The following is a 20,902-nucleotide window of genomic DNA, read 5'->3' on the forward strand; positions in this document are numbered from 1 at the left end:
TTGATGAATACCAATTGGTGCTATCTATTACAAATCTCAAGGCCAAGACTATGTATATTTGAATGTATGTATTTTAAATTGAAGTTGCAATATTAATTCTGTGTAAAAAGTTAATGAAATTTTGGTTGCTGACTCTGTTGATTGTATTTTTATATTAAATAGTTAAATGAAGATTTATAGCCACTTTATATATTTAATCTTTTGACAGCATCCTTTTAGCCCTGCCAAATAAATAAAATGCAAAACATTTAGTTTTAGAATTCTGACACTGTGCAAGTAATTTTCAATCCATGTGTCACTCTAATAGGCTTGTGGCTGAACACTCCTCATTATGCTGTCATAGGGATTTTTCATGATTATAAGGTCAGGTTGTTGATTTTTAGTTGTCTACAAACTTCAAAAAAAGTTTCTGGTACTTCAGCTAAGTTTTTTTACAGAACAGGAAAGGAATTGAAAGGTTATCTTGTCCTACCTTTACATGCATAAGAATTGCCCCTACAACATATTGGAAAAGTGATTTCCTTGAAGAACTCCAAATGGTCTACTTTGGGAGAGGCCTAATTATTGGGAAGTTTTTCCTGTCATGAAACCTAAATTTGTTTCTTTACTATTCCCTCAAGCAAAACAGTTTGATATTTGTTTACCACTAGAAGATCCCAAAGGATTCCTGAAGACAGGTATTATGCCTTTGCTATATTTTCTTTGACTACCATTCCCAATTCCATTAACTGATATTCATATGGCATTTTTCTTGGTCATTTGCTACCCTTGTTGCCCTTCTCAGGATGTACTACAGCTTAGCACATTCTTCCTGAAATATGGTTCCCTGAACTAATCCTAATAATCCAGATGTGTGTAATATATAGAGGGAGTATAAGCTCCTGAATCCTAAGATTCCATCTCTTTTAAATTTTTTTTAAGCTTCTTAGCTTTTTCAATGTATTTTTATTATTTTATTATTTTTAAATCATTATAATTTTTAAATCATCATATTATTTTTAAATCATTATAAATCATAAATAACCATTTGCCTCTTATATCTGGATTTTCTTCCCCTTAAGTGATAGGGAATGATTTTACAACAAATACTCTATCAGAAATATATTGAAATAGCCTCTAAAAGATCTTTTATTCTTAGACTTGTTCTTTCTGAAACACTGATCCTTTGTCATGTGGATTGTATCAAGGGCTGTCATGAGATGCTGTGCTCCCAGGGAAGAAGCACACAAATTTTTGCCCAGTCCCTTTCCTAAAGATTATCTCAATGAAGAAGTCAATCAAATCTATGTCCATGTCAAGAAAGGCCATGTAATGGATGCAATGACAACCTTTCCATGCCAATAACATCCATCTGAGTGCTCAGTGGATAATGCAAGACTATTTAAAGTCTGCTGTAATTAAATCTGTCTGTCTTGTAACAGCCTTCCTGTCTTCAAATATATCTAGTAATGTTTTCACCTATCTGTTTCCTACTTCCCTGACAATGTGGTCCAGTCCAGCTCTATCTAGCACTAATTTACATGGAATCAGCCTGATACTTTTACTTTTTGCCCCAAAATGTTAGCTATGGTAATGATTATACTAAATGGTCATTATATCTGGGTTATATAGCAAGATAACCAATTCTAATGTCAAACCACTGACTTGTACTCAGATATTAAAAATGAAAATGAAATAGATATAAATGCTCAAAGCATTCAAGCTCGACAGGTTTCAGAGACTTAGAGAATCATTCAGAAAGAGTTTCATGGAATGATGTCAACAAGTGGAGTTATGTGTATATATGTGAAAGAAGTGGCTTTTATAGTGCTCAATTTTACATATTTAAAAAATGTGAGATGTATAAAAGTTGTAGCCTGTGGGCTTTCTTATGGTATGTAAATTATAAGTTGTGAGAGTTAATGTAGTTAATAAGATTATTTAGAACAAATAAAAAAAAATTTATTAAGTACTTGCTATGTCAGACACACTGCTAAGTGCTGGGGACAGAAATGTTTAAAAAGCAAGGCATTTGTTGCTCTCAAGGACCCTAATTTTCTTTTGGGGGAGACAGGACATATAGGAGAATGGTTACCACCCTTCATATATGGAAAAAGTTTAGGAATGTCAGTTTATAGATTGAATTTTTTAGATGAGAATATCTTCTGTACTATACAGGAGAATAATGAGTAGTAAATAATGAACCTGAAATTAACACTTATCAAGACAGTGATGTGAAGAATTCATGTTACAATGACTTTATAAGGGTTACTTTACCCTCCCAGTTAACAGGGTGATATGCTAGGAGGGCTTGAAATTCACACTGGTGATTTTTTTTAAAGGTTTTATTTACAAAACATATGCATGTATAATTTTTCAACACTGACCCTTGCAAAGACTTCTATTCCAAATTTTCCCCTCCTTCCCTCTATCCCCTCTCCTAAATGTCAGTTACATGTTAAATATATTAAAATATATGTTAAATCCATATATGTATATATACTTATACAGTTATCTTGCTGCACAAGAAAAATTAGATCAAGAAGGAAAACAAAAACTGAGAAAGAAAACAAAATGCAAGCAAACAACAGCAGAAAGAGTGAGAATGCTATGTTGTGTTCCACACTCTATTCCCACTCTCGGTGGGATGGCTGTTTTCATTACTGAAGAAGTGGAATTGGTTTGAATCATCTCATTGTTGAAGAGGGCCATGCCCATCAGAATTGATTGTCGTATAGTCTTGCTGTTGCTGTGTACAATGATCTCCTGGTTCTGCTCATTTCACTTAGCATCAGTTCATGTAAGTCTCTCCAGGCCTCTCTGAAATCATCCTGGTAGTCATTTCTTATAGAACAGTAATATTCCATAACATTTATATATCACAATTTATTCAGCCATTCCCCAACTGATGGGCCTCCACTCAGTTTCAGTTTCTAGCCACTACAAAAAAGGGCTGCCACAAACATTTTTGCACATGTGGGTCCCTTAATCTCCTTTAAGATCTCTTTGGGAGACCCACACTGCTGATTTTAAAGTTAGGGATATGAAAGCAACAAATAATGAACTTATTAAAAATAGTCATGGTATGACTTCGAGAAACAAATTGAAGAATTTTTTGAATACCATAGGAGTATAAGTACAACTAAGATTGTTTGACATCAAGTAATGTAATCTCAGGATTTATAGGTTTTCTGTTACAGTAGTGTTCAAGGCTTCTCTACTTTGTATACTTCTTGTGCCATGATACTGTCATGGTGAATTTGATAACAAAAGATCATGAGATGGTAGATATAGAAGAAGAAGAAATTTCAATGACCATCCTGTCCAACCACTTCATTCTGTGCATCACAAAACTGAGGATGATTAAGGTTAAGAAGTTTGACCAAGGTAAACTCACATTGTGAGCATCCAAGGTGAACTTTGAATCCAAAGTCCTCTGACCATATTTTATTTTCCATATTTAGCAGATAACTTATATGAATATGTTCATTTATATTCATAAAAATATTTATATATGTAGCATGTATATGTCTCTCTCTTTATATATATGTATATATGTTCCCACATGTTCTCATTTACTATTGTTTAAATAAGCATGGCAAATAATTGACACATTTGAAGCACAGGAAACAAAATGAAGAATTATACTAAGAGCCAGTTATGGAGGAGGCAGGGAGGACAGTTAGACAGCATAGATAATGGTAAAGACATTGTATAGGAGATCCAGGATACCAACAATAGCATGAACTTTGTTTATGAGTTAACTACTTTCTAAAAATTGTAGTCATAAAAGCTAAAGAGGTAGCTTGGTGTTCTAGTTCAAATCCTGAGTGAGACATGGATTTTTCTAGGATAAATGATCAACTACTACTAGTGATATTTCAATCATTTTCAGTCACATCTGACTCTGAATTCCATTTGTGGTTTTCTTGGCAACAATACTGAAATGGTTTAATATTTCCTCCCCTAGCTCATAGATGGGGAAACTAAGGCAAACAGGAATAAGGAAGTTGCCCAGGATCACAAAGCATAACAAGAGTGTGAGGCCAGAATTGAACTTGGGAAGATGAATCTTTCTGATTACAGTACTCAGATCCGCTGCACCACTTAGTTGCCCAGGAATTTGGAAGTTTTCAAATGACAAAGAAAAGTTTGTTTTTAATCCTAAAAGGAATCTTTTAGCAGGGACTGACATAGTTTATTTTAGAAATATCAGTTTGTTACCTTATGTGAAAGATAGATTCAGAAAACGTTACTGAGTGCAGAAAAAAAATAATATGGAAAGTATTCCATTAATTCAGATGAGAGATCATTTGGATTATTACAATAAGGGAAAGGATTGAGAGGTACTGAGGAAGTGAAATCAACAAGGTTTGGCAACTGATTAGCTATATTCCATTTTGTGATGGGTGGGATGGTGGAAAGAGTGTTGGTTATGAAAGAAGAGTCAGTGTTTACTCTTAAGTTGCAAACGAGTGACTGGAAGAGTGGTGATTGGGAAAGAGTATGGACTTCATTTTAGCAGTGTTAGGTTTGAAATTCTTGAGGAGAGATCAGTGGAAAGAATCTACTAGGCAGTTATAATTGAAATATATAAAAGACACTGGGACTGAATATGTAGATCTGAGAATTACCTATTGAGATAAAATTGGAACTCATGGACATTGCTAAGAAATCATCGAGAGTGGATAATAGAGAAAAGGGCAAGGATCTGGCTACATCCTTTGGGGTGCAATTACTGTAATGTGGCAAAAAAGTAGGTGATGATGATGATGATGATAAAAGGAAGCACATGCTAGATATAACACAGTTATAAACACTGGAGGAAGTACCAGTCTCACTTTTCTAATAAGAATAAGTTCATACTCTTTGTTTTCACTCCTCTCAGGTCAAAAGTTATGAGCTAACCTTTTATTCCTTGTGTAAATGTAGCTGACAAAGCAAATTAATAGGTACATAGGGATCTCTTGGTATATAGTAGTTAAACAAGAAGTCACGTCTATCATTTAAGGCCAAATAATAGGTACACAAATACATAGAAAAATAACAAATGTTTTGTAGTCTCATGGTCCAGTCCTATTAATTTAGCTCTTGGGAACATAAGTAGGAATGCTATGAATGACAGAGCATCTCTCAACATTAGACTGGGACCACAATTCTGCTCTACACTAGTAAAAATCTCTACTCCTCTCTTTCTCCAGGGGAACTGCCCTGTGCTTTCCCCTTGTGAACTAGTGGTCACAAAGAAATATACATGGTCATGCCATGTGTTGATAAGTTTGAGTGCTCTTCTGTCTCTGCCCTTAGGTCCTATGGAAATCATAAATATCTTTCTTTCCTGTGTTATTTCTTCTGATCCTAAAAATTTGATTTACTCATCTCATGAGATGAGTAGAATTTCAAAACCCATGTAATCTGTGTGGCTCTAGAATGTTCCTCTTCAATTTACAGGAGGCATTAAACATAAATATAAAGGATGATTACTATTTTAACAGCATAAAGATGATTAAAAAGAGAACCAAGGAGAGACTTATATGAATTAATGCAAAGTAACCAGGAAAACAGTAAATCCAATGACCACAACAATATAAATAAGAAATGTTGCAATAGTAATTTGATTGAAAAAGGAATGTTGCAAAATTATAACAACCAAGTGTAATCTAAAATTAGGGCTATGAAAAGATACCTCCTCTGCTTGTCAGAGGCTAGGTTTCATGGTTGTGGAAAAGCGGTATAACAACATGACTTTTACAGCATGTTGATTGATTTTGCTAATTTTCCTTTTTCTTCTTTTTAAAAATTTTTTCTTCATTATAAAGCTATCTCTTTGGGAGGGAGAAAGGAGAAGAAATATGGGGGGAAATGTAAGTGATGTAACATAAGTTTATCAATAGAAATTTATTTTCAAAAAAAGAATGAAAATGAGGGAGAACAAAGGAAGAATCAAAGAACCAAGCTGAAAGAAGGAGACAAGAAAAAAATGGGAACTAAGACACAAGGAGAGAGCTTTAACATCCTGAGAGACCAAAATAAAAGCAAAAAGGGATGGGTGCATTTGAAAAGGACATGATGGATTTTTTTTTTTTCAGAGAAGAACTATTTTGCATCTTTTACATGTGTAACTAATTATTGTATCAAAAATCATTGCTCCATTTTTACAAATGCAGTAAATTTTTTACATTTCTCAATATGTGTCTAAGATGCAGTTCAAAATTGACGCTGAGCAAGATCAGGTTTATTAGCATAATGAATTGTCCTATTATCTGTTACAGGCCATATGACTCACTTAAAATGACAAAAACTGAAATGGAATTAAATATATCTGATGTTATATCATTCAGTCAATTAAAAAATTATTTTTTCTCCTATTAAGTGCTCAATAGTATTTAGAAAAATTTTTAATTAATTTCATTTTTGTTTTTATGAAAAGTTAAAATAATATACATTTTGTTTAAAAATAAGAATACTAACTAATAAGATCATGAAGTATATTGCTATTTCTGGGTGAAATACCCATGTTTGATTTAAGGACTATGCCTTAAAAATCGGATTTAATTGTTATAATTGGTAATTGCTGTACCTGCACATTCTTGCTGAATGCCAGTACTATAAAATATTAATGAAAAACTTCATGAAAACCTTTAGAGCATGATTGAATGAGAGAAGCCAAGGTTGTAAGGTTGATGCTGCAGCAATTTTAGTGATTGCTGGCTCATGGCCATAATTGCAATCCTTTATTAATAATGTCACTTTCTAGCTGGCATAGGCTACCCTACCCCAATATTTACAGTGCTGCCATCTACCTCAAGGTTGTTTGTTACTTGGCATATGCCATCTCAGAAAAGTTGAGCTGTCTATGTGGTCAATTGTTATTACTCAAATTCTAAACTTATTTTGACTTTTCTTTTTACTTATTTCCTCCATTCCCTCCTCCTGTATTTCTTTTCCTTCTTCTTTCCTTCTCTCCTTTCTTCCCACTCTCCCTTTTCCCCTTCCTTTCGTTGCTTCCTCTCATTCTTTCCTTCCTTTTCACTCTTCTTTATTAACTCTTTCCTTCTTCCATCCATTGCCTTCTTCCTTTGCACCCTTTCTATCCTTCTTTCCATTCTTTCAGTATTTTATTCTTTCCCTTTATCCCCTACTTCTTTTTTATCCTCCCTCCCTCCCTCCCTGCCTCCCTCCCTCCTTTCCTTCCTTCCTTCCCTCCTTCCCAAAACATTGTATTAACTGCTAGGAATACTCCAAAGCTAAATAAAATATACACTCTATATTCAGGGTGCTTATAATTTAGTGGGATTTAGATAGACAGATATAAATAGATAGATATATATAGACAGACAGACAAACAGACCCTGTTCGGACTTGAATACGAGGTATAATATAGGTTTACTAAAAAAAAAAATTACATGAGGAGCAGCTAGGTAGTGCAGTCCTGAAGTCAGGAGGACCTGAGTTCAAATGTACCCTCAGACACTTAATACTTCCTACCTGTGTGAGACCTGGGCAAGTCACTTAACCCCAATTTCCTCAGCAAAAAAAAAATTTAAAGATTGTTTGAGCTTATGATATAGGAAAGGGGACAATCTAAACTTCCTGAACTGTTAGAAGAGAAAGAGAGGAAATAATAAATAGTTTCCTTTGCAATCATCTAATTTTCCCTCCTTCGCTCCACCCCCTCCCCTAGATGGCAGGTAATCCAATACATGTTAAATGTTAAAATATATGTATACATATTTATACAATTATCTTGCTGTACAAGAAAAATTGAATCAAGAAGAAAAAAAAAACTGAGAAAGAAAACAAAAATGAAAGCAAACAGAACAGAGTGAAATTGCTATTTTGTCCACACTCAGTTCCCACAGTCCTCTTGCTGGGTGTAGATGGCTCTCTTCACCACAAGATTATGGGAACTGGCCTCAATCATCTCATTGTTGAAAAGAGCCATGTCCATCAGAATTGATCATCACATAATCTTGTTTTTGCCATGTATAATGATCTCAGCATTCTATTAATTTCACTTAGCATCAGTTTATATAAGTCTCCCCAGGCCTCTCTAAAATCATCCTGCTTATCATTTCTTACAAAATAATATTTCATAACAATCATATATCATAATTTAATCAACCATTCTCCAACTGATGGGCATCCACTGAGTTTTCAGTTTCTTGCTATGTAGACCAATTTCTTAAGGAATATCAATGCATAAATTTTAAATAAAATACTAACCAGAAAATTACAGCACTTTATCACAAAGATCATATACAATGACCAGGTGATATGTATGCCAGCAAGTAGTATATTAATATCAAATCAATATTATCATAGCAATAAGAATAACAACAAAAATTAGATCATTATATTAATAGTTGCAGAACAGACTTTTGACAAAATAAATATCCATTTATTTTGGATAACAAATATCCCTATCCATGAAATAGAGATTAAATAGAGATAATAAATATTTAAGGAATCAATTGGAGCATTTCTTGAAATGATGAGTAGTAAAAATCAATAGCAAACAAGAAGCTTTCTCAATAAGATCAAAGGTATAGCAAGAATGTCCATTATCAACACTATTATGAATATTGTACTAGTAATGCTAGCTAGACCAATAAGATAAGAAAAAGTAATTGAAGGAAAAAAATTAGGTAATAAGGAAACAAAACTATCACTCCTTTCAGATGATGACATGCTATACAAAGAGAATCAACCGAAAAATAGCTGAAATAATAACTTCAGTAGAGTGGCCAGATGTAAACTAAATTCATATAAATTATTAGCATTTCTATATACTACCAACAGAATCCAACAGCAAGGCATAGAAAAAGAAATTTCATTTTAAAATAACTGCAGACAATATGAAATATTCAGTAATCTGCCTACCAAGACATCAGGGATTATAGGAACACATTTACAAAACACTTTTCATATAAATAAGGATGGATATAAACAGTTAGGGAAAGATTAGTTGCTCATGGTAGATCTTACTAATCTAATAAAAATGTCCATTCTACATATTTTAGATGACTTATTTAGTGCCTTATTAGACAAATTACCAAAGAATTATTTTATAGAACTAAAAAACAACAACAAAATTCATCTAGAAGAGCAAAACATCAAGATTATTAAAAGGATTATTATATCAAGGAAAAAAATGAATAAAGATGACATAACAGAATGTGTTTGATAAACCCAAAGATTCAAGTTTTGGGGTTAAAACTCATCATTTGACAAAACATTTCTGGGTAAACTGGATTACGGTTTGGAAGAAATGAAGCACAGCACAATATCTCCCAACTTATAACAAGACAAGTTCTAAATGGGTAAATGATTTAAATAATAAGTGTGATATCATAAGTACATTAGAGGAACATGCAAAACTGTAACTGTCATATATGAATAAGATAAGAGTTTATGATGAAGTAAGAGATACAGATGATCACAGGATATAAAATGGATAATTTTTATTACATGAAGTTTAAAAAAAAGGTTTTGCACAAACAAAAGTAATGCAGCCAAAATTAGATGGAAAACAGCAACTGGGGGAAAGTTACAGCAATTTTCTCTGATAACAATCATCATTCTCTGATAACAATCTCTCATTTCCTACTTGATACATGATCAAAGGATTGTTTTCAGAAGAGGAATTCATAGTTATCAACTGTCACATAAAAATGCTATAAATCCCTACTGATAAGAGAAATACAAATGAAAACAAAAGGTATCACCTTATCCATAGAAGACTGGGTAAAAATGAAAATGACAAATAGTAAAGAAAATATAAAAAAATTGGGACACTCATGCATTGTTGATGAAGTTATGAACTATTTTAGACATTCTGGAGAATATTTTGAAATTGTGCCCTGAAAGCTATAAAACTATGTATATCCTTTGATCCAGCAATACCATTACTCAGTCTATAAACAAAGAGGAAAACAAAGGAAAGGAAACAAAAAGGAGTTATTTGCACATAATTATTTAGTGTTAATGTCTGTCCCTTTATTAGGGTTTTCTTGGCAAAGATACTGGATTGGTTTTCCATTTCCTTCTTCAATTAGTTTTACAAATATGAAAAGGGAAGCACACAGGTAAGAAAGTGTCTGAGGTCGGATTCTTCTTGACTTTAGTCTTGGAACTCTCTCCACTGTGCCACCTACCTGTCTAAAATACTTACAGCTGCAAAGAATTGGAAAGTGTTGCGAAGTGTTGAGGAATGGCTGTACAAGTTCTGTTATATGAATGTAATGGTATAATGTTTTACTATAAGAAATGACAAACCATATCGTTTAACAAAGCAACAAACTGGGAAGACCTTTATGAACTGATGCAAAAATAAAGTGATTGGAATCAAGACAACATTGTACAAAGTACAGAAATATTTTAATGCTGTTTAAATGTGAAAGATTTAGCTATTTTGATGAAGACAGTGAGCCAAGACAACTTCAAAATACTATGACTTCCAGTGAGAGAACTGAGGAAATCTGAGTGCATATTGAAGTATACTTTATAAAAACCTTTTCTTTAATTTTATTTTTTTGCTTAAATTTTCTTTTGCAATTAGGCCATATAGAAATATGCTTTGCATAACTTCACATGTATAATTAATATCAAATTGCTTTTATTTTCAAGAAGTTGGAAAGGATGGGAATAAGAAAGAATTTGGAATGATCATAAAATTTTTTTTACATGTAATTAGGAAATATTTTATGAAATAAATAAGGATATATATTTTTAAAAAGAAACTTTGTTCCTCTTTAGCAAGTACAACCTTCATGCAGTCTCTACAACTCATGTTGCATTAGAGATTTGTCTGGGCATTGAGAATGCTAAGTGACTTGGTGGGGTAAGTCTTTGTCACAAGTAAGATCTCTGACATTAAAGTAAGACAGTTCACAGCTATGCCCAGTGAAAGAACTCTGGGAGATGACTAAAAACCATTACATTGAATTCCCAATCCCTATATTTTTGCCCACCTGAATTTTTGATTTCCTTCACAAGCTAATTGTACAATATTTCAGAGTCTGATTCTTTTTGTACAGCAAAATAACGGTTTGGTCATATACTTATTGTGTATCTAATTTATATTTTAATATATTTAACATCTACTGGTCATCCTGCCATCTGGGGGAGGGGGTGGGGGGTAAGAGGTGAAAAATGGAACAAGAGGTTTGGCAATTGTTAATGCTGTAAAGTTATCCATACATATAACCTGTAAATAAAAGGCTATTAAATTAAAAATAAATAAATAAATAAAGTAAGACAGTTCAATTAAGGCCTCAGCTGAGCTCTTTCTTACTCCAGCTTTCTAGCTATCTACTTTGTTACACTGATTCTAATAATTTCAGATAGTAGAACTTATTTAAACTAACCAAATAATTATTATGCCTTTTATATGCAGAATATGCTTTGACAGAAACCTGTGAAGTACAGATATTAAGTAAACATAGACTGTTCTTTTGAAGTTAATAGATAAGGAAAGAAACTCAAGTTGTAGTACTGTTGGTTAGGGAACTTCTATGTGAGAACATTCCTCTCCCAGCTCCATGGCATACTGTTCCTCTTATTAGTATGCACTAAAATACAAAATAGAAAACACATAATTAACTGGAAGTGAAAAGAAGTTCTATGGAAGGTCCAAGTAAGAGTAGGTATTAGATTAGTGTTGAGGATGATGCTGAAAGTATGAAAAATGGAAGTGAGAAATAATTGGCCAAGTAAGTTGAAGTGTAATATTAGAAAAATTTAAAGACTAAGCCAGCCTTAAAATTCAAAATGAAATAACAGATCAGGGTCTCTGGAAACTTGCCTCTTTTGTCACTGGGTAACATTTGATTAATAAATTACCAAAATAGGAGAAGGAGGTTTCTTTTTTTTTCTTTCTTGGAGATGTGTAGTCATCTGAAATCTATATAATCTGAAATTGCTAGATAAAAAATTGACAGTCATTAAAAAAAAAACCTTAAGCATCTAAATGCAAAATTATCTTTTGGAATATTGTACACATATGGTAATGATGTTACCATTGGTCAAAATATGTTCAGAATATATTTGGAATTACCTTCAGTGCTACCTTATAAGTTATACAAGATAACTAATTTTGTTTCATTTCTATGCAGTTATAAGAAATGTTATTGCCCTACTTAGACACTCATTTTATTCACCTGAATTGATTCCAAATTGTTAGAATTACTTCTGAAAATTAAATCCATCCTCCAAGGACAAAGATTGGTTATCACTGAAGAGTATGTGAATAACAGCATCATCAGACTAAACAAATAGCCAGCCATAATGATTCTTCAGAAACTCTCCTTTGGATGTTTGAGTTCTAGTATGTTTGCTTTAAAATATATATATATAGTTATTTTTTTTATAGTCATTCATCACACCTGTTTATGGACATTAGTAAAGTATACCAAGTATAAAAGTCTACATTTAATACAGATCAATACCTTATTTTCAGAGTATAGTCCTAGAGAGTTATTTAGAGAGTGGAGTAGTTAATGGATTTGCTTAGAGTTAAGGCAGCTAGGTAGTACAATACTTGGAGTGCTAGGCCTAGAGTCAGGAAGAAATATTTACCTAAGTTCAAATCTGGTGGCAGATACTCATTAGCTATGTGCCCCTGGCCAAAGCAAACTCTGGCTTCATATCCCCTCCACTTAACATTCACATTCTAAGTGATGTTGATATATTCTCTTAAAAATAAAACAATATCTTCTCTGACCAAAAGCACTTTTAAAATTCTAATTAATTAAAAATAGAATCAGTTAAATATGAAGTTAATGGTAACACAAACTATAAAAACCGAGCTTACATCTACATTTTCACTGCATTTTTCTAATCCACTTATTAAAAATAATGCTAATTAGGCTACTTTGGGTATATTTACTTCTTAGTAATTTGACATTATTCCAACCAATTCATGTTAAGATGTGGTTTTGCTATTCCGTAAGATGCAAATCTATCAATTGCTATTTGTATGAACATGCATAAAGACATATGTATGACTATCTTTTATTATCAATAAATTTGATAAAAGGAATTTCTTGAAAAAATTGATTAAATATTACCTATTATACCTTCAACTATTTCATTGAAATCAATTGGAAAGCAAGATTTGACCTTCCTGGAATATATCTATCCATCAAAACAAGCTTCACCTGTTTCTTAATATTGTTAAGTATATATCATAGAAGTCACTTCAGCTTTGTAAATTCTGTCACTATAATCATTTATTTAATGTCAAAGCTATGATATGTGTATGTATTAGAGTTGAAGCAATTTTATTGATGCATATTTAAAAATTTTAGGAAACAAGGATTTGCCTAAATCCTTTATTGGAACTATTTAAAAATGTATATGTAAGTTAAATTAATTTCTTTAAGAAATTTATGACACTTATCTAAGGAGTTCTTAATTTATAAAGTTTTCTTGATAAAGAAGTCCAGTCCAAACATTTACATATTAAGTCTTAGCTAGTTAATTTCTTAAATCCATCCTTTGATTTTGAGTGAAGACGCGCTTCCCTAAAATATGTCTGATTTTCATCTAGACAATTAACAAGTCTGTACTAAACATGATTATGCATCAGCAATATGATGATTCCTACCTACAGTAGAAAATAGCCCAATTAAGTGACTTCAAATATCAAACTGAAAGATATTTTGGAGAAGCCTCTAGGCCAACCCAATTTTAAATCATCATAAATGTGAAAATCTACACAACCTCATAAATTCTTCTGCCTTCTTTAATGTCCCATTCCAGTCTTCAGCAATCTTCACTGAGATAGGCCTTTTTTTTTTTTTTCTGTCATCAATTGGTCCCTTCTTCCTACAATTCATACCTGTTTCTTCTTGTCTGAGCTGTCTAGAAGAGTTAGTGCTCATCAGCAGCTTAATATAGTCCATTATATTAAATTCTGTTTTTTACCCTTTTTTTGTTCTAGGCCAGGAATTCATAGCTTTTTAGTTTTATTGATTGGCTGCCAAATGAAGCATATGCATCTCTTCTCCAAATATGTTTTTAAATATATAAAATAAAATCCCTAATATTGCAAAGAAAACCAATTACATTAAAGCACTATATCAAAATACTTTAAAAAATAGTTCACAGACTTATGGTAAAAATCCCTTGTTATTAGGAATTTCCATATTGGTTGACAAAGTGTTTCAATGAAGTTTCATTTCTTTACTTTGATGCCTTCTCTCTTGTTGATAATCAGAAAATTCTTGAATATTTATTTCTGTTTATATACATACATATACTCAATGTATTATATATATATATGTATACATATGTTTTATTTAAGATTGTTTTTATTCAGTAATTAATTAATTTATTGTTTTTATTTCTTTTATTATTTTCTAAACTACATGTGAACATTTTTAAACATTTATTTAAAAATTTTTTTGAGTTCCAAATCTCACTCTTCTTTCTCCTCCTACTTCACCCATTAAGAAGGCAAATATATTTATTTATATATGCATAAGATTTTTATCTCATATGATTCCAAAAAGATGTGAGGTGATATATAGATTAAAGTATTATAATGGTAAACATGTAAAGATAAAACTGAACAGAAAGGCATATATGAGGGAAGAATTTTTTTCAACTGAATTTTGTCCAGTTCAACAAGTATTCATTGAACAATGTACAAAACACTATGTTAAATACTAGGTATACCTATACAAAATGAAAAGTAGTGCTTGCCTTTAATGAACTCACATTCTATGAAAGGAAGGACATAGAATATGTTCACAGATGAAAAAAAACAACAAAACAAAACAAGTTGATTTAAAAGATGTCTAAATATTGGAGGCATCAGGAAGGATTTCCCATATGACTTGGCACAGGGATTGAGCCTTGAAGGAAATTTGAGGGAAGCTAAGGATTCTAGTCAGAGTAGTAAATATCTTTTTGCGGTTGAGTTGAATATATTATAACACATGAGGCAATAATTTTAGGTTCAATTATTTCTCATAGTTAAAATTTTAAAAGAAACTTATCAGGCTATTTTATTTTCATTGTAGAACAATATAGCAGACGAATTAGAAAACCCAAGTTCTATGACTTTCCCATAATTTCCCTAATAAACTGCAAAATTGAGAAGAAAATGTGCAAATTATATATGTGTATATATGTTTAATATTTTATAGTAGACTATACTAGTAAGTACATTCTAACAGCAGCAACAGAAATAATATTCCTCTACATATGTGACTTAATGGTTCATGAAGCTGATTATAAGTTCTTGAAGTTTGTAATTGAGTACTCTTTCTATTAGGTTGTACCAAGCTTAAAAACATGAATATTGGGATAGATTATTTGCTTATTTTCTGAGGACCATCACTGACAAAACCCCAGGTCTATCTCAGCCTTGAAAGTTTGTCCTTACGTAGTTTATTTATTTATTTATTTTTGACTATAGAAACTAATGCAGATCTTCTACAAAAGTTTGGAGGAGGTGCAATCTGAATCAGTGAAAATACTGCTTATAAAGTCATTGAATTTTATTTTTTAAAAACAAATAGCAAAATCTACCATTGAAAATTATGGGATTTCTAACCTCATGAGATTTATGATTTTATTGAATTCATCAAAAAAAATTTACCTAGTTGACTTATTTGACTATCCATAGTTTTCTACTGGAATAATAAAAGTCTAAATTCATGAATTTTGGCTTTAAGCCTAGCAATTTATTTCTAACTTACTGTTTCATATCTTCCACACTCTCGAGGTTTTTCTTGCCAGAGGAGGAGGTTTTGCTGATACTTTCAAAATAAGTAACAAGAAAAAAACCCCACAAAAACCCAGCAACAGCAATGAAAAAATCAAGTTTCATTGCTTGATAAAACATAATTGTGTAGAAATATCCAAGACAATTGGTAACTCCTAGCCAAAATTATTCATAGAGGGCAAAATCATCAAAATTATCCCAAAGGGAATAATTGTTTGCTAATGGTAGTTCAACAAAGGATGTGCCTAGAACAGATAATCTTTTAGGCACTGTTTGCTATATGACAAAGTCGTTCTGTAGGAAGTAAAGTATTGGCTACTCTTTACCATGTTGGAGACATGAACTCGTCTAGCTAAAACTATGATGACCTAGTGGACATCAGTTGCTGTGAAAAGTTTTAGCTGCATTTTGTTTGTTTGCTGAGGCAATTGAGGTTAAGTGACTTGCCTAGGGTCACACAGCCAGGAAGTATTAAGTGTCTGAGGTCATATTTGAACTTAGATCCTCTGGATTTCAGGGCTGGTGCTCTATTCACTGCACCACCCAGCTGCCCCAGCTGCATTTCTTTATTTTTATTTGTTAGGAAAAGAAGATTAATTCTGATAATTTACACTTGGTGATGTGAACTAGTATACATTAGCTATTTTGTTTTGTTTTCCCCAATTTTCTTTTGGATATTGTTTTTTGTTCTCACTCGTTTTTCTACCCTTTGGGGAAAAAAAAACTTAGATAATATATTGTTAATTTAAATTAATCCATCAAAATGTATCTGAATCAGTGGAAATACTGCTTACAAAGTCACTGTATTTTCAATGATATTTTCATTAAGTTTTAAGTGTAAATGAGTCATTTCAATCTGTTATGAAATAAATAATTCAAATCACCTAACCTACTATCTGCTGTATTTGTTTGGACAACTAGATAAATAAAAAATTGAATTGACAGTTGGTCTCTTTGTAGTTCTAATAATGAGTATAGGTAAAATGAATGAATAAAAGAACTTAAAGAGTACAAAAGTAGTGAAATGTACAATAATCCCTTTCACCTTAAGGGAGTTAGAGACAGAGCTCCCTTGTGATTCGGAAAATCTGTATAAAACTTTTTGGCTATCCTTTTGTAGCAGAGTCTGAATTACTATGGTATTAAAAGATAAGATATGTTCATGTTATACAATACAATAACTATATTTTACTCATTTCAAGTTTCTAAAATGTTTTTGTGTCTTCTGATGGTTTTCATGTAAATCTGTGGCTTCCACGAAATTCTCCCCAAAAGTCCATTTAATTTTTTATGCTAATCCATGATGTATCAAAACTGCAACAGGAAAAGTTGCAATGTGGAAGGGATAGTTCTTTAAAATACTGACTAGATTTACATAGTGTGCTGAATGACTTCTTAGCTCTTCAATATTACTTCTGGCATTTCCATATACAGCTTCTGGGAGAGAGGTGTATAACCTTTGGTTTGCCTGAAAGAACTCTAGGGTCATAAGAAGTCTGATTACCAATGTACTCTGTCATAGGAGTATCCCAGCCCTTTTGTCTGTCCTTTACTTGTGTCCTCAGCCAGCAATGTAAGGTGTAGTAGTAGAAGTGAGAAGCCCAAGAGGGTTCCTCAGTGCATCCTTGCTTTACTCTCTTTCATGCCAAATTCATGGGACCAGCTATTTCAAGCTTGGAGTTTGAAATTTGCAGTAGCCAATAATGGCCTGACCTTGATCTTCCTCAGACTGACTATTAAACTCTAGGTCAGCATTCACTCTGGAAAGCAATCTATAATACATTGTATGTCATCTTGTATGTTTCCAGGGCACACACATTGGCACTTGGTAATTCTGAATAACTTTCACAAGAACTTTAGTCAGAGGTTATAGTCTGTTGAAATGCTAGAATTTTTTAGCCTTTCACATCTTGCTTAGGTACATCATTAGCAGAAACAATATTGCAGATATTGCTTTTGTTCCTCTGGCAGAGGGAAGTGCCATTTGGGTTCCTGCAATTTCAGAGATGCTTCTTTTAATATTGTAAAATGTTCTGAAAAGGTTTTTTCAATAATGTTAGTGTCTCTGGAACCAGTCAGTCCCCTTTTGAAAGAATTTCCTTTTTCCTATTTAACCTTTGCAGAAGGTTATGAAAATCATAAAATTTGCTTTGTCCATTGGTGCTTTAATGGACAGGATTCCTCCTCCCCATTTCATTTTCATAGAAGCATGCTCCAAAGAGGAATGTTCCTGGAATTCCTTCATTGTGAATGGATGATATTTTCTCTTTGCTTTGTTGGCTTGTCTTATGGAGGTATGAATCAAGCAAGAGAAAATATCTTCTATGTAAATGAAAAACCTATTGATCCATCCTGCAAAGTGGAACATGCAAACTTGAATATGTTGAGTATTCAGACACTTGAAGTATACAGAAATGTCCAAAATAGCCTGCTTTTTCTTTCTCTGAATATGTATTTCTTTCTCTGAGTTTGAGGTAGGGGGAGATGTATGCTGGACCTGATTCAGGTAAATGTGTTACTTAAACTATCTACCAAGTCACAAACGTTTATTTAATAGGGTAAGGATATTCAATGAGGATACAGAATTGATTGATTACACAGCTTGTACACAACTTAGCTGACTGTGATGTCTGGTGTTAGGGAAGGACTTGCCAACTTTTCCTACAGGGGCATTTGTATTTTTGTCAGTGGAAGCTCTGTCAGTGATTTGAATCTTGATTTCTGTGTTGTCTCAAGGACAGTTTTAATTATTTTTAAAGAAAAAGTAGCCTAGCTGAAGTGGGGAATGGTCTCAAAATACTGTTTCTACCATTTTATATGTATATATGTGTGTCTGCATATATGTATATATGCATTTATATAGTGTTCTATTTTTTTTCTTAAGTAACTCTAAAATCCTATAATCTTATCATCCTAAATTCCCAAATAGCTACATTTTTTTTTGTATCAAGAATTCATATTACATGTATCTGGTAAAGTCAAGTTCAACATAGAAGAGTTCTTTTTCATTACAAATGTGATTATCCACTCTCCCCTGCTCCCTATCATATCATCTAAGGTGGAAACGATATGGTATGCTTATACATTTCTGTTTCTCTCTTCAGTTGCTATTCTAGAGAGCACTATAATTTTGTGGAATTTTTTTATGCACAGAGAGCTCTAGAAATGTACATTATTTATTCATTTTATTAGCCACTTCTGCTAGCAGGGGTAAGCTCATTATGTGTCTTGTATCACTTTATGTTGAAGTTTGTGGTCATGCTGCTAGAAATTCTTCAGGGAAAATAGCATTATGTAATCAATATTCCCACTCTGAGAAGTGGGGTTCACTTTTCAGTAAAAATGGGGTTTTAAGAGGTGAAGTATATATCAATTAAAATTGAGAACAGAGTCATGAAATAAAAATCAACATTTGTGAGCTGCTTAACCTAGTCTCAGAAATTCCTAACCTTTCCTAAAATATAAGGAAGGGGCAATGTATTTAATTCCAGTTTCTCTTGAAATGTACTTGGCCAGTAATCACGACTAGCTTTATAATTTACTAGTTTTATATGTTACTAGTTTTCCTGGATAAGGTCCTATTCAATCTGTCCCCTAAAAAGAAATAGATCTTATTCTTTTATACATAAAACTTGATTTTCTATATTAAATTGCTGGATTTTTAAAATTGTGATATCTAATGTATGTTTTCAATAATACCTGAAGAATTAACTTTGCGATTTTCCTCAAATTTCCTAAAGAAAGTCCTCTTAATTTGAATTCAGTATAGATTGGATGTTTTCTCTCTCTCTTTTTTTTTTCTCAACAGATATCCCTACTTATAACAGCTTCTATGTGTTCTGCAAAGGAGTCTGTCAGAGTATTCAGCCAGGAAAACTCAGGGTACGGTGCAGCACCTGTAAACAGGCAACCCTGACCTTGGACCAGGTGAGGAAAGGCAGTATCCAAAAAGATACTTCCATATATGCATTTACATGTAATTATTTCAGCGTGACCTACCCCCTTTCTGTTGTATTGTCTGGTTGAGTTTAGGACATGGTTGCCATTTTTTTCATGATTCTGTGCCTTTTCATTAGCTGTTTGCCATGCCTGAAATTCCTTCCATTTTAGTTTTTGTATTCTAGCTTGCCAAAATTTCTTCAGAGTCAACTCAGATTCACTTTCTAAAATGATACCTCTCCTGATCCCATTAATAATAGTGCCTTAGTTCTTATATTACCACAAATTTCCCTGCATATGTCTTATATGTACATAATTGTTTACATGTTGTCTTCCCTATTAAAATGTGAACTCCTGCAGCAGAGACATGGTTCTTGCCTTTCTTTGTATCTAGTGCTTACCACAAAGCCTGGTACCCATCTTTTTCAAACTATCTCATTAATGATAAGAGCAGTATTTTAACCTGTCCCTCATGCAGGGGAAGCTAGTTTTCCATAAAAGATATTGAGACATCTATCATTAAAATTCACTTGCCTCAGAAAAATAAGATTGACCGGTTGATATCCTCATCATAAGACAGCTATGAGGAGCTCAAGCAGCTAGAGCTTGAGTTTGTCTGGTATGTAAAGACAGTTGACATAGACAGGTGAACTTTGTTTAGTTGAATCAACTTGAGATGTCTACCTTAAAGCCCTTTCCTTATTGAATATCATTCTTCTGCTTTTCTTTTCTTTTTTAAAGTGTTGAATCACTTTTTTCCACTGTTGAACCAAAAGTACTGACAGACTGATGTAACTCAGCCCTACTCCAGAACAACCTGTGAGACTCTGCCTTGTCTTTACAGTTCAGCATTCAGGAAGTATCTTTCTGATCAAAATCTGTGCTAGGTAGTGCAAAGTGACAAATAGTTCACAAAGAAGACACCAGATATGCAAAAACACATCTCCCCCTCATCTCCAACAAAGAGAAGCATAATAATAATGAATTTATTATTCAACATTATTATGGGACATAATTTATATTTTATAAAATTATGGCTAGGTAGATAGATGCTACATTATGGCTATCATGAGAATGAATAGACAAAATTGTTGTGAATATTTAAATATTGTTGTAAAAGGGAACTTTGATCTCTGTAGAGCTGGGGGGAAAACAAAGCAATATAACGTCCTTTATGGTGACCTTAAATAATGTTAACCAGTTTATAGCATTGTACAGTAGTGTCTTCATCTATGAAAATATGTATTG

At 32.6% G+C, this 20,902-nt stretch overlaps 1 protein-coding gene across 4 annotated transcripts in view; it reads left to right on the forward strand.

Annotated features, from left to right (window-relative positions):
* Positions 1-20,902, forward strand: part of PRKN (parkin RBR E3 ubiquitin protein ligase) — a 1,838,204-nt gene that overhangs the window by 623,206 nt on the left and 1,194,096 nt on the right. For all 4 annotated transcript variants that reach the window (XM_031968387.1, XM_031968390.1, XM_031968388.1 and 1 more), the window contains one exon: positions 19,524-19,642. In XM_031968387.1, the coding sequence (XP_031824247.1) occupies positions 19,524-19,642 (119 nt within the window). The remainder of the gene's footprint in view (positions 1-19,523; positions 19,643-20,902) is intronic.

The sequence above is a fragment of the Sarcophilus harrisii genome, chromosome 4 (genome assembly GCF_902635505.1).
Source record: "Sarcophilus harrisii chromosome 4, mSarHar1.11, whole genome shotgun sequence".
Classification (NCBI taxonomy): Eukaryota; Metazoa; Chordata; class Mammalia; order Dasyuromorphia; family Dasyuridae; genus Sarcophilus; species Sarcophilus harrisii.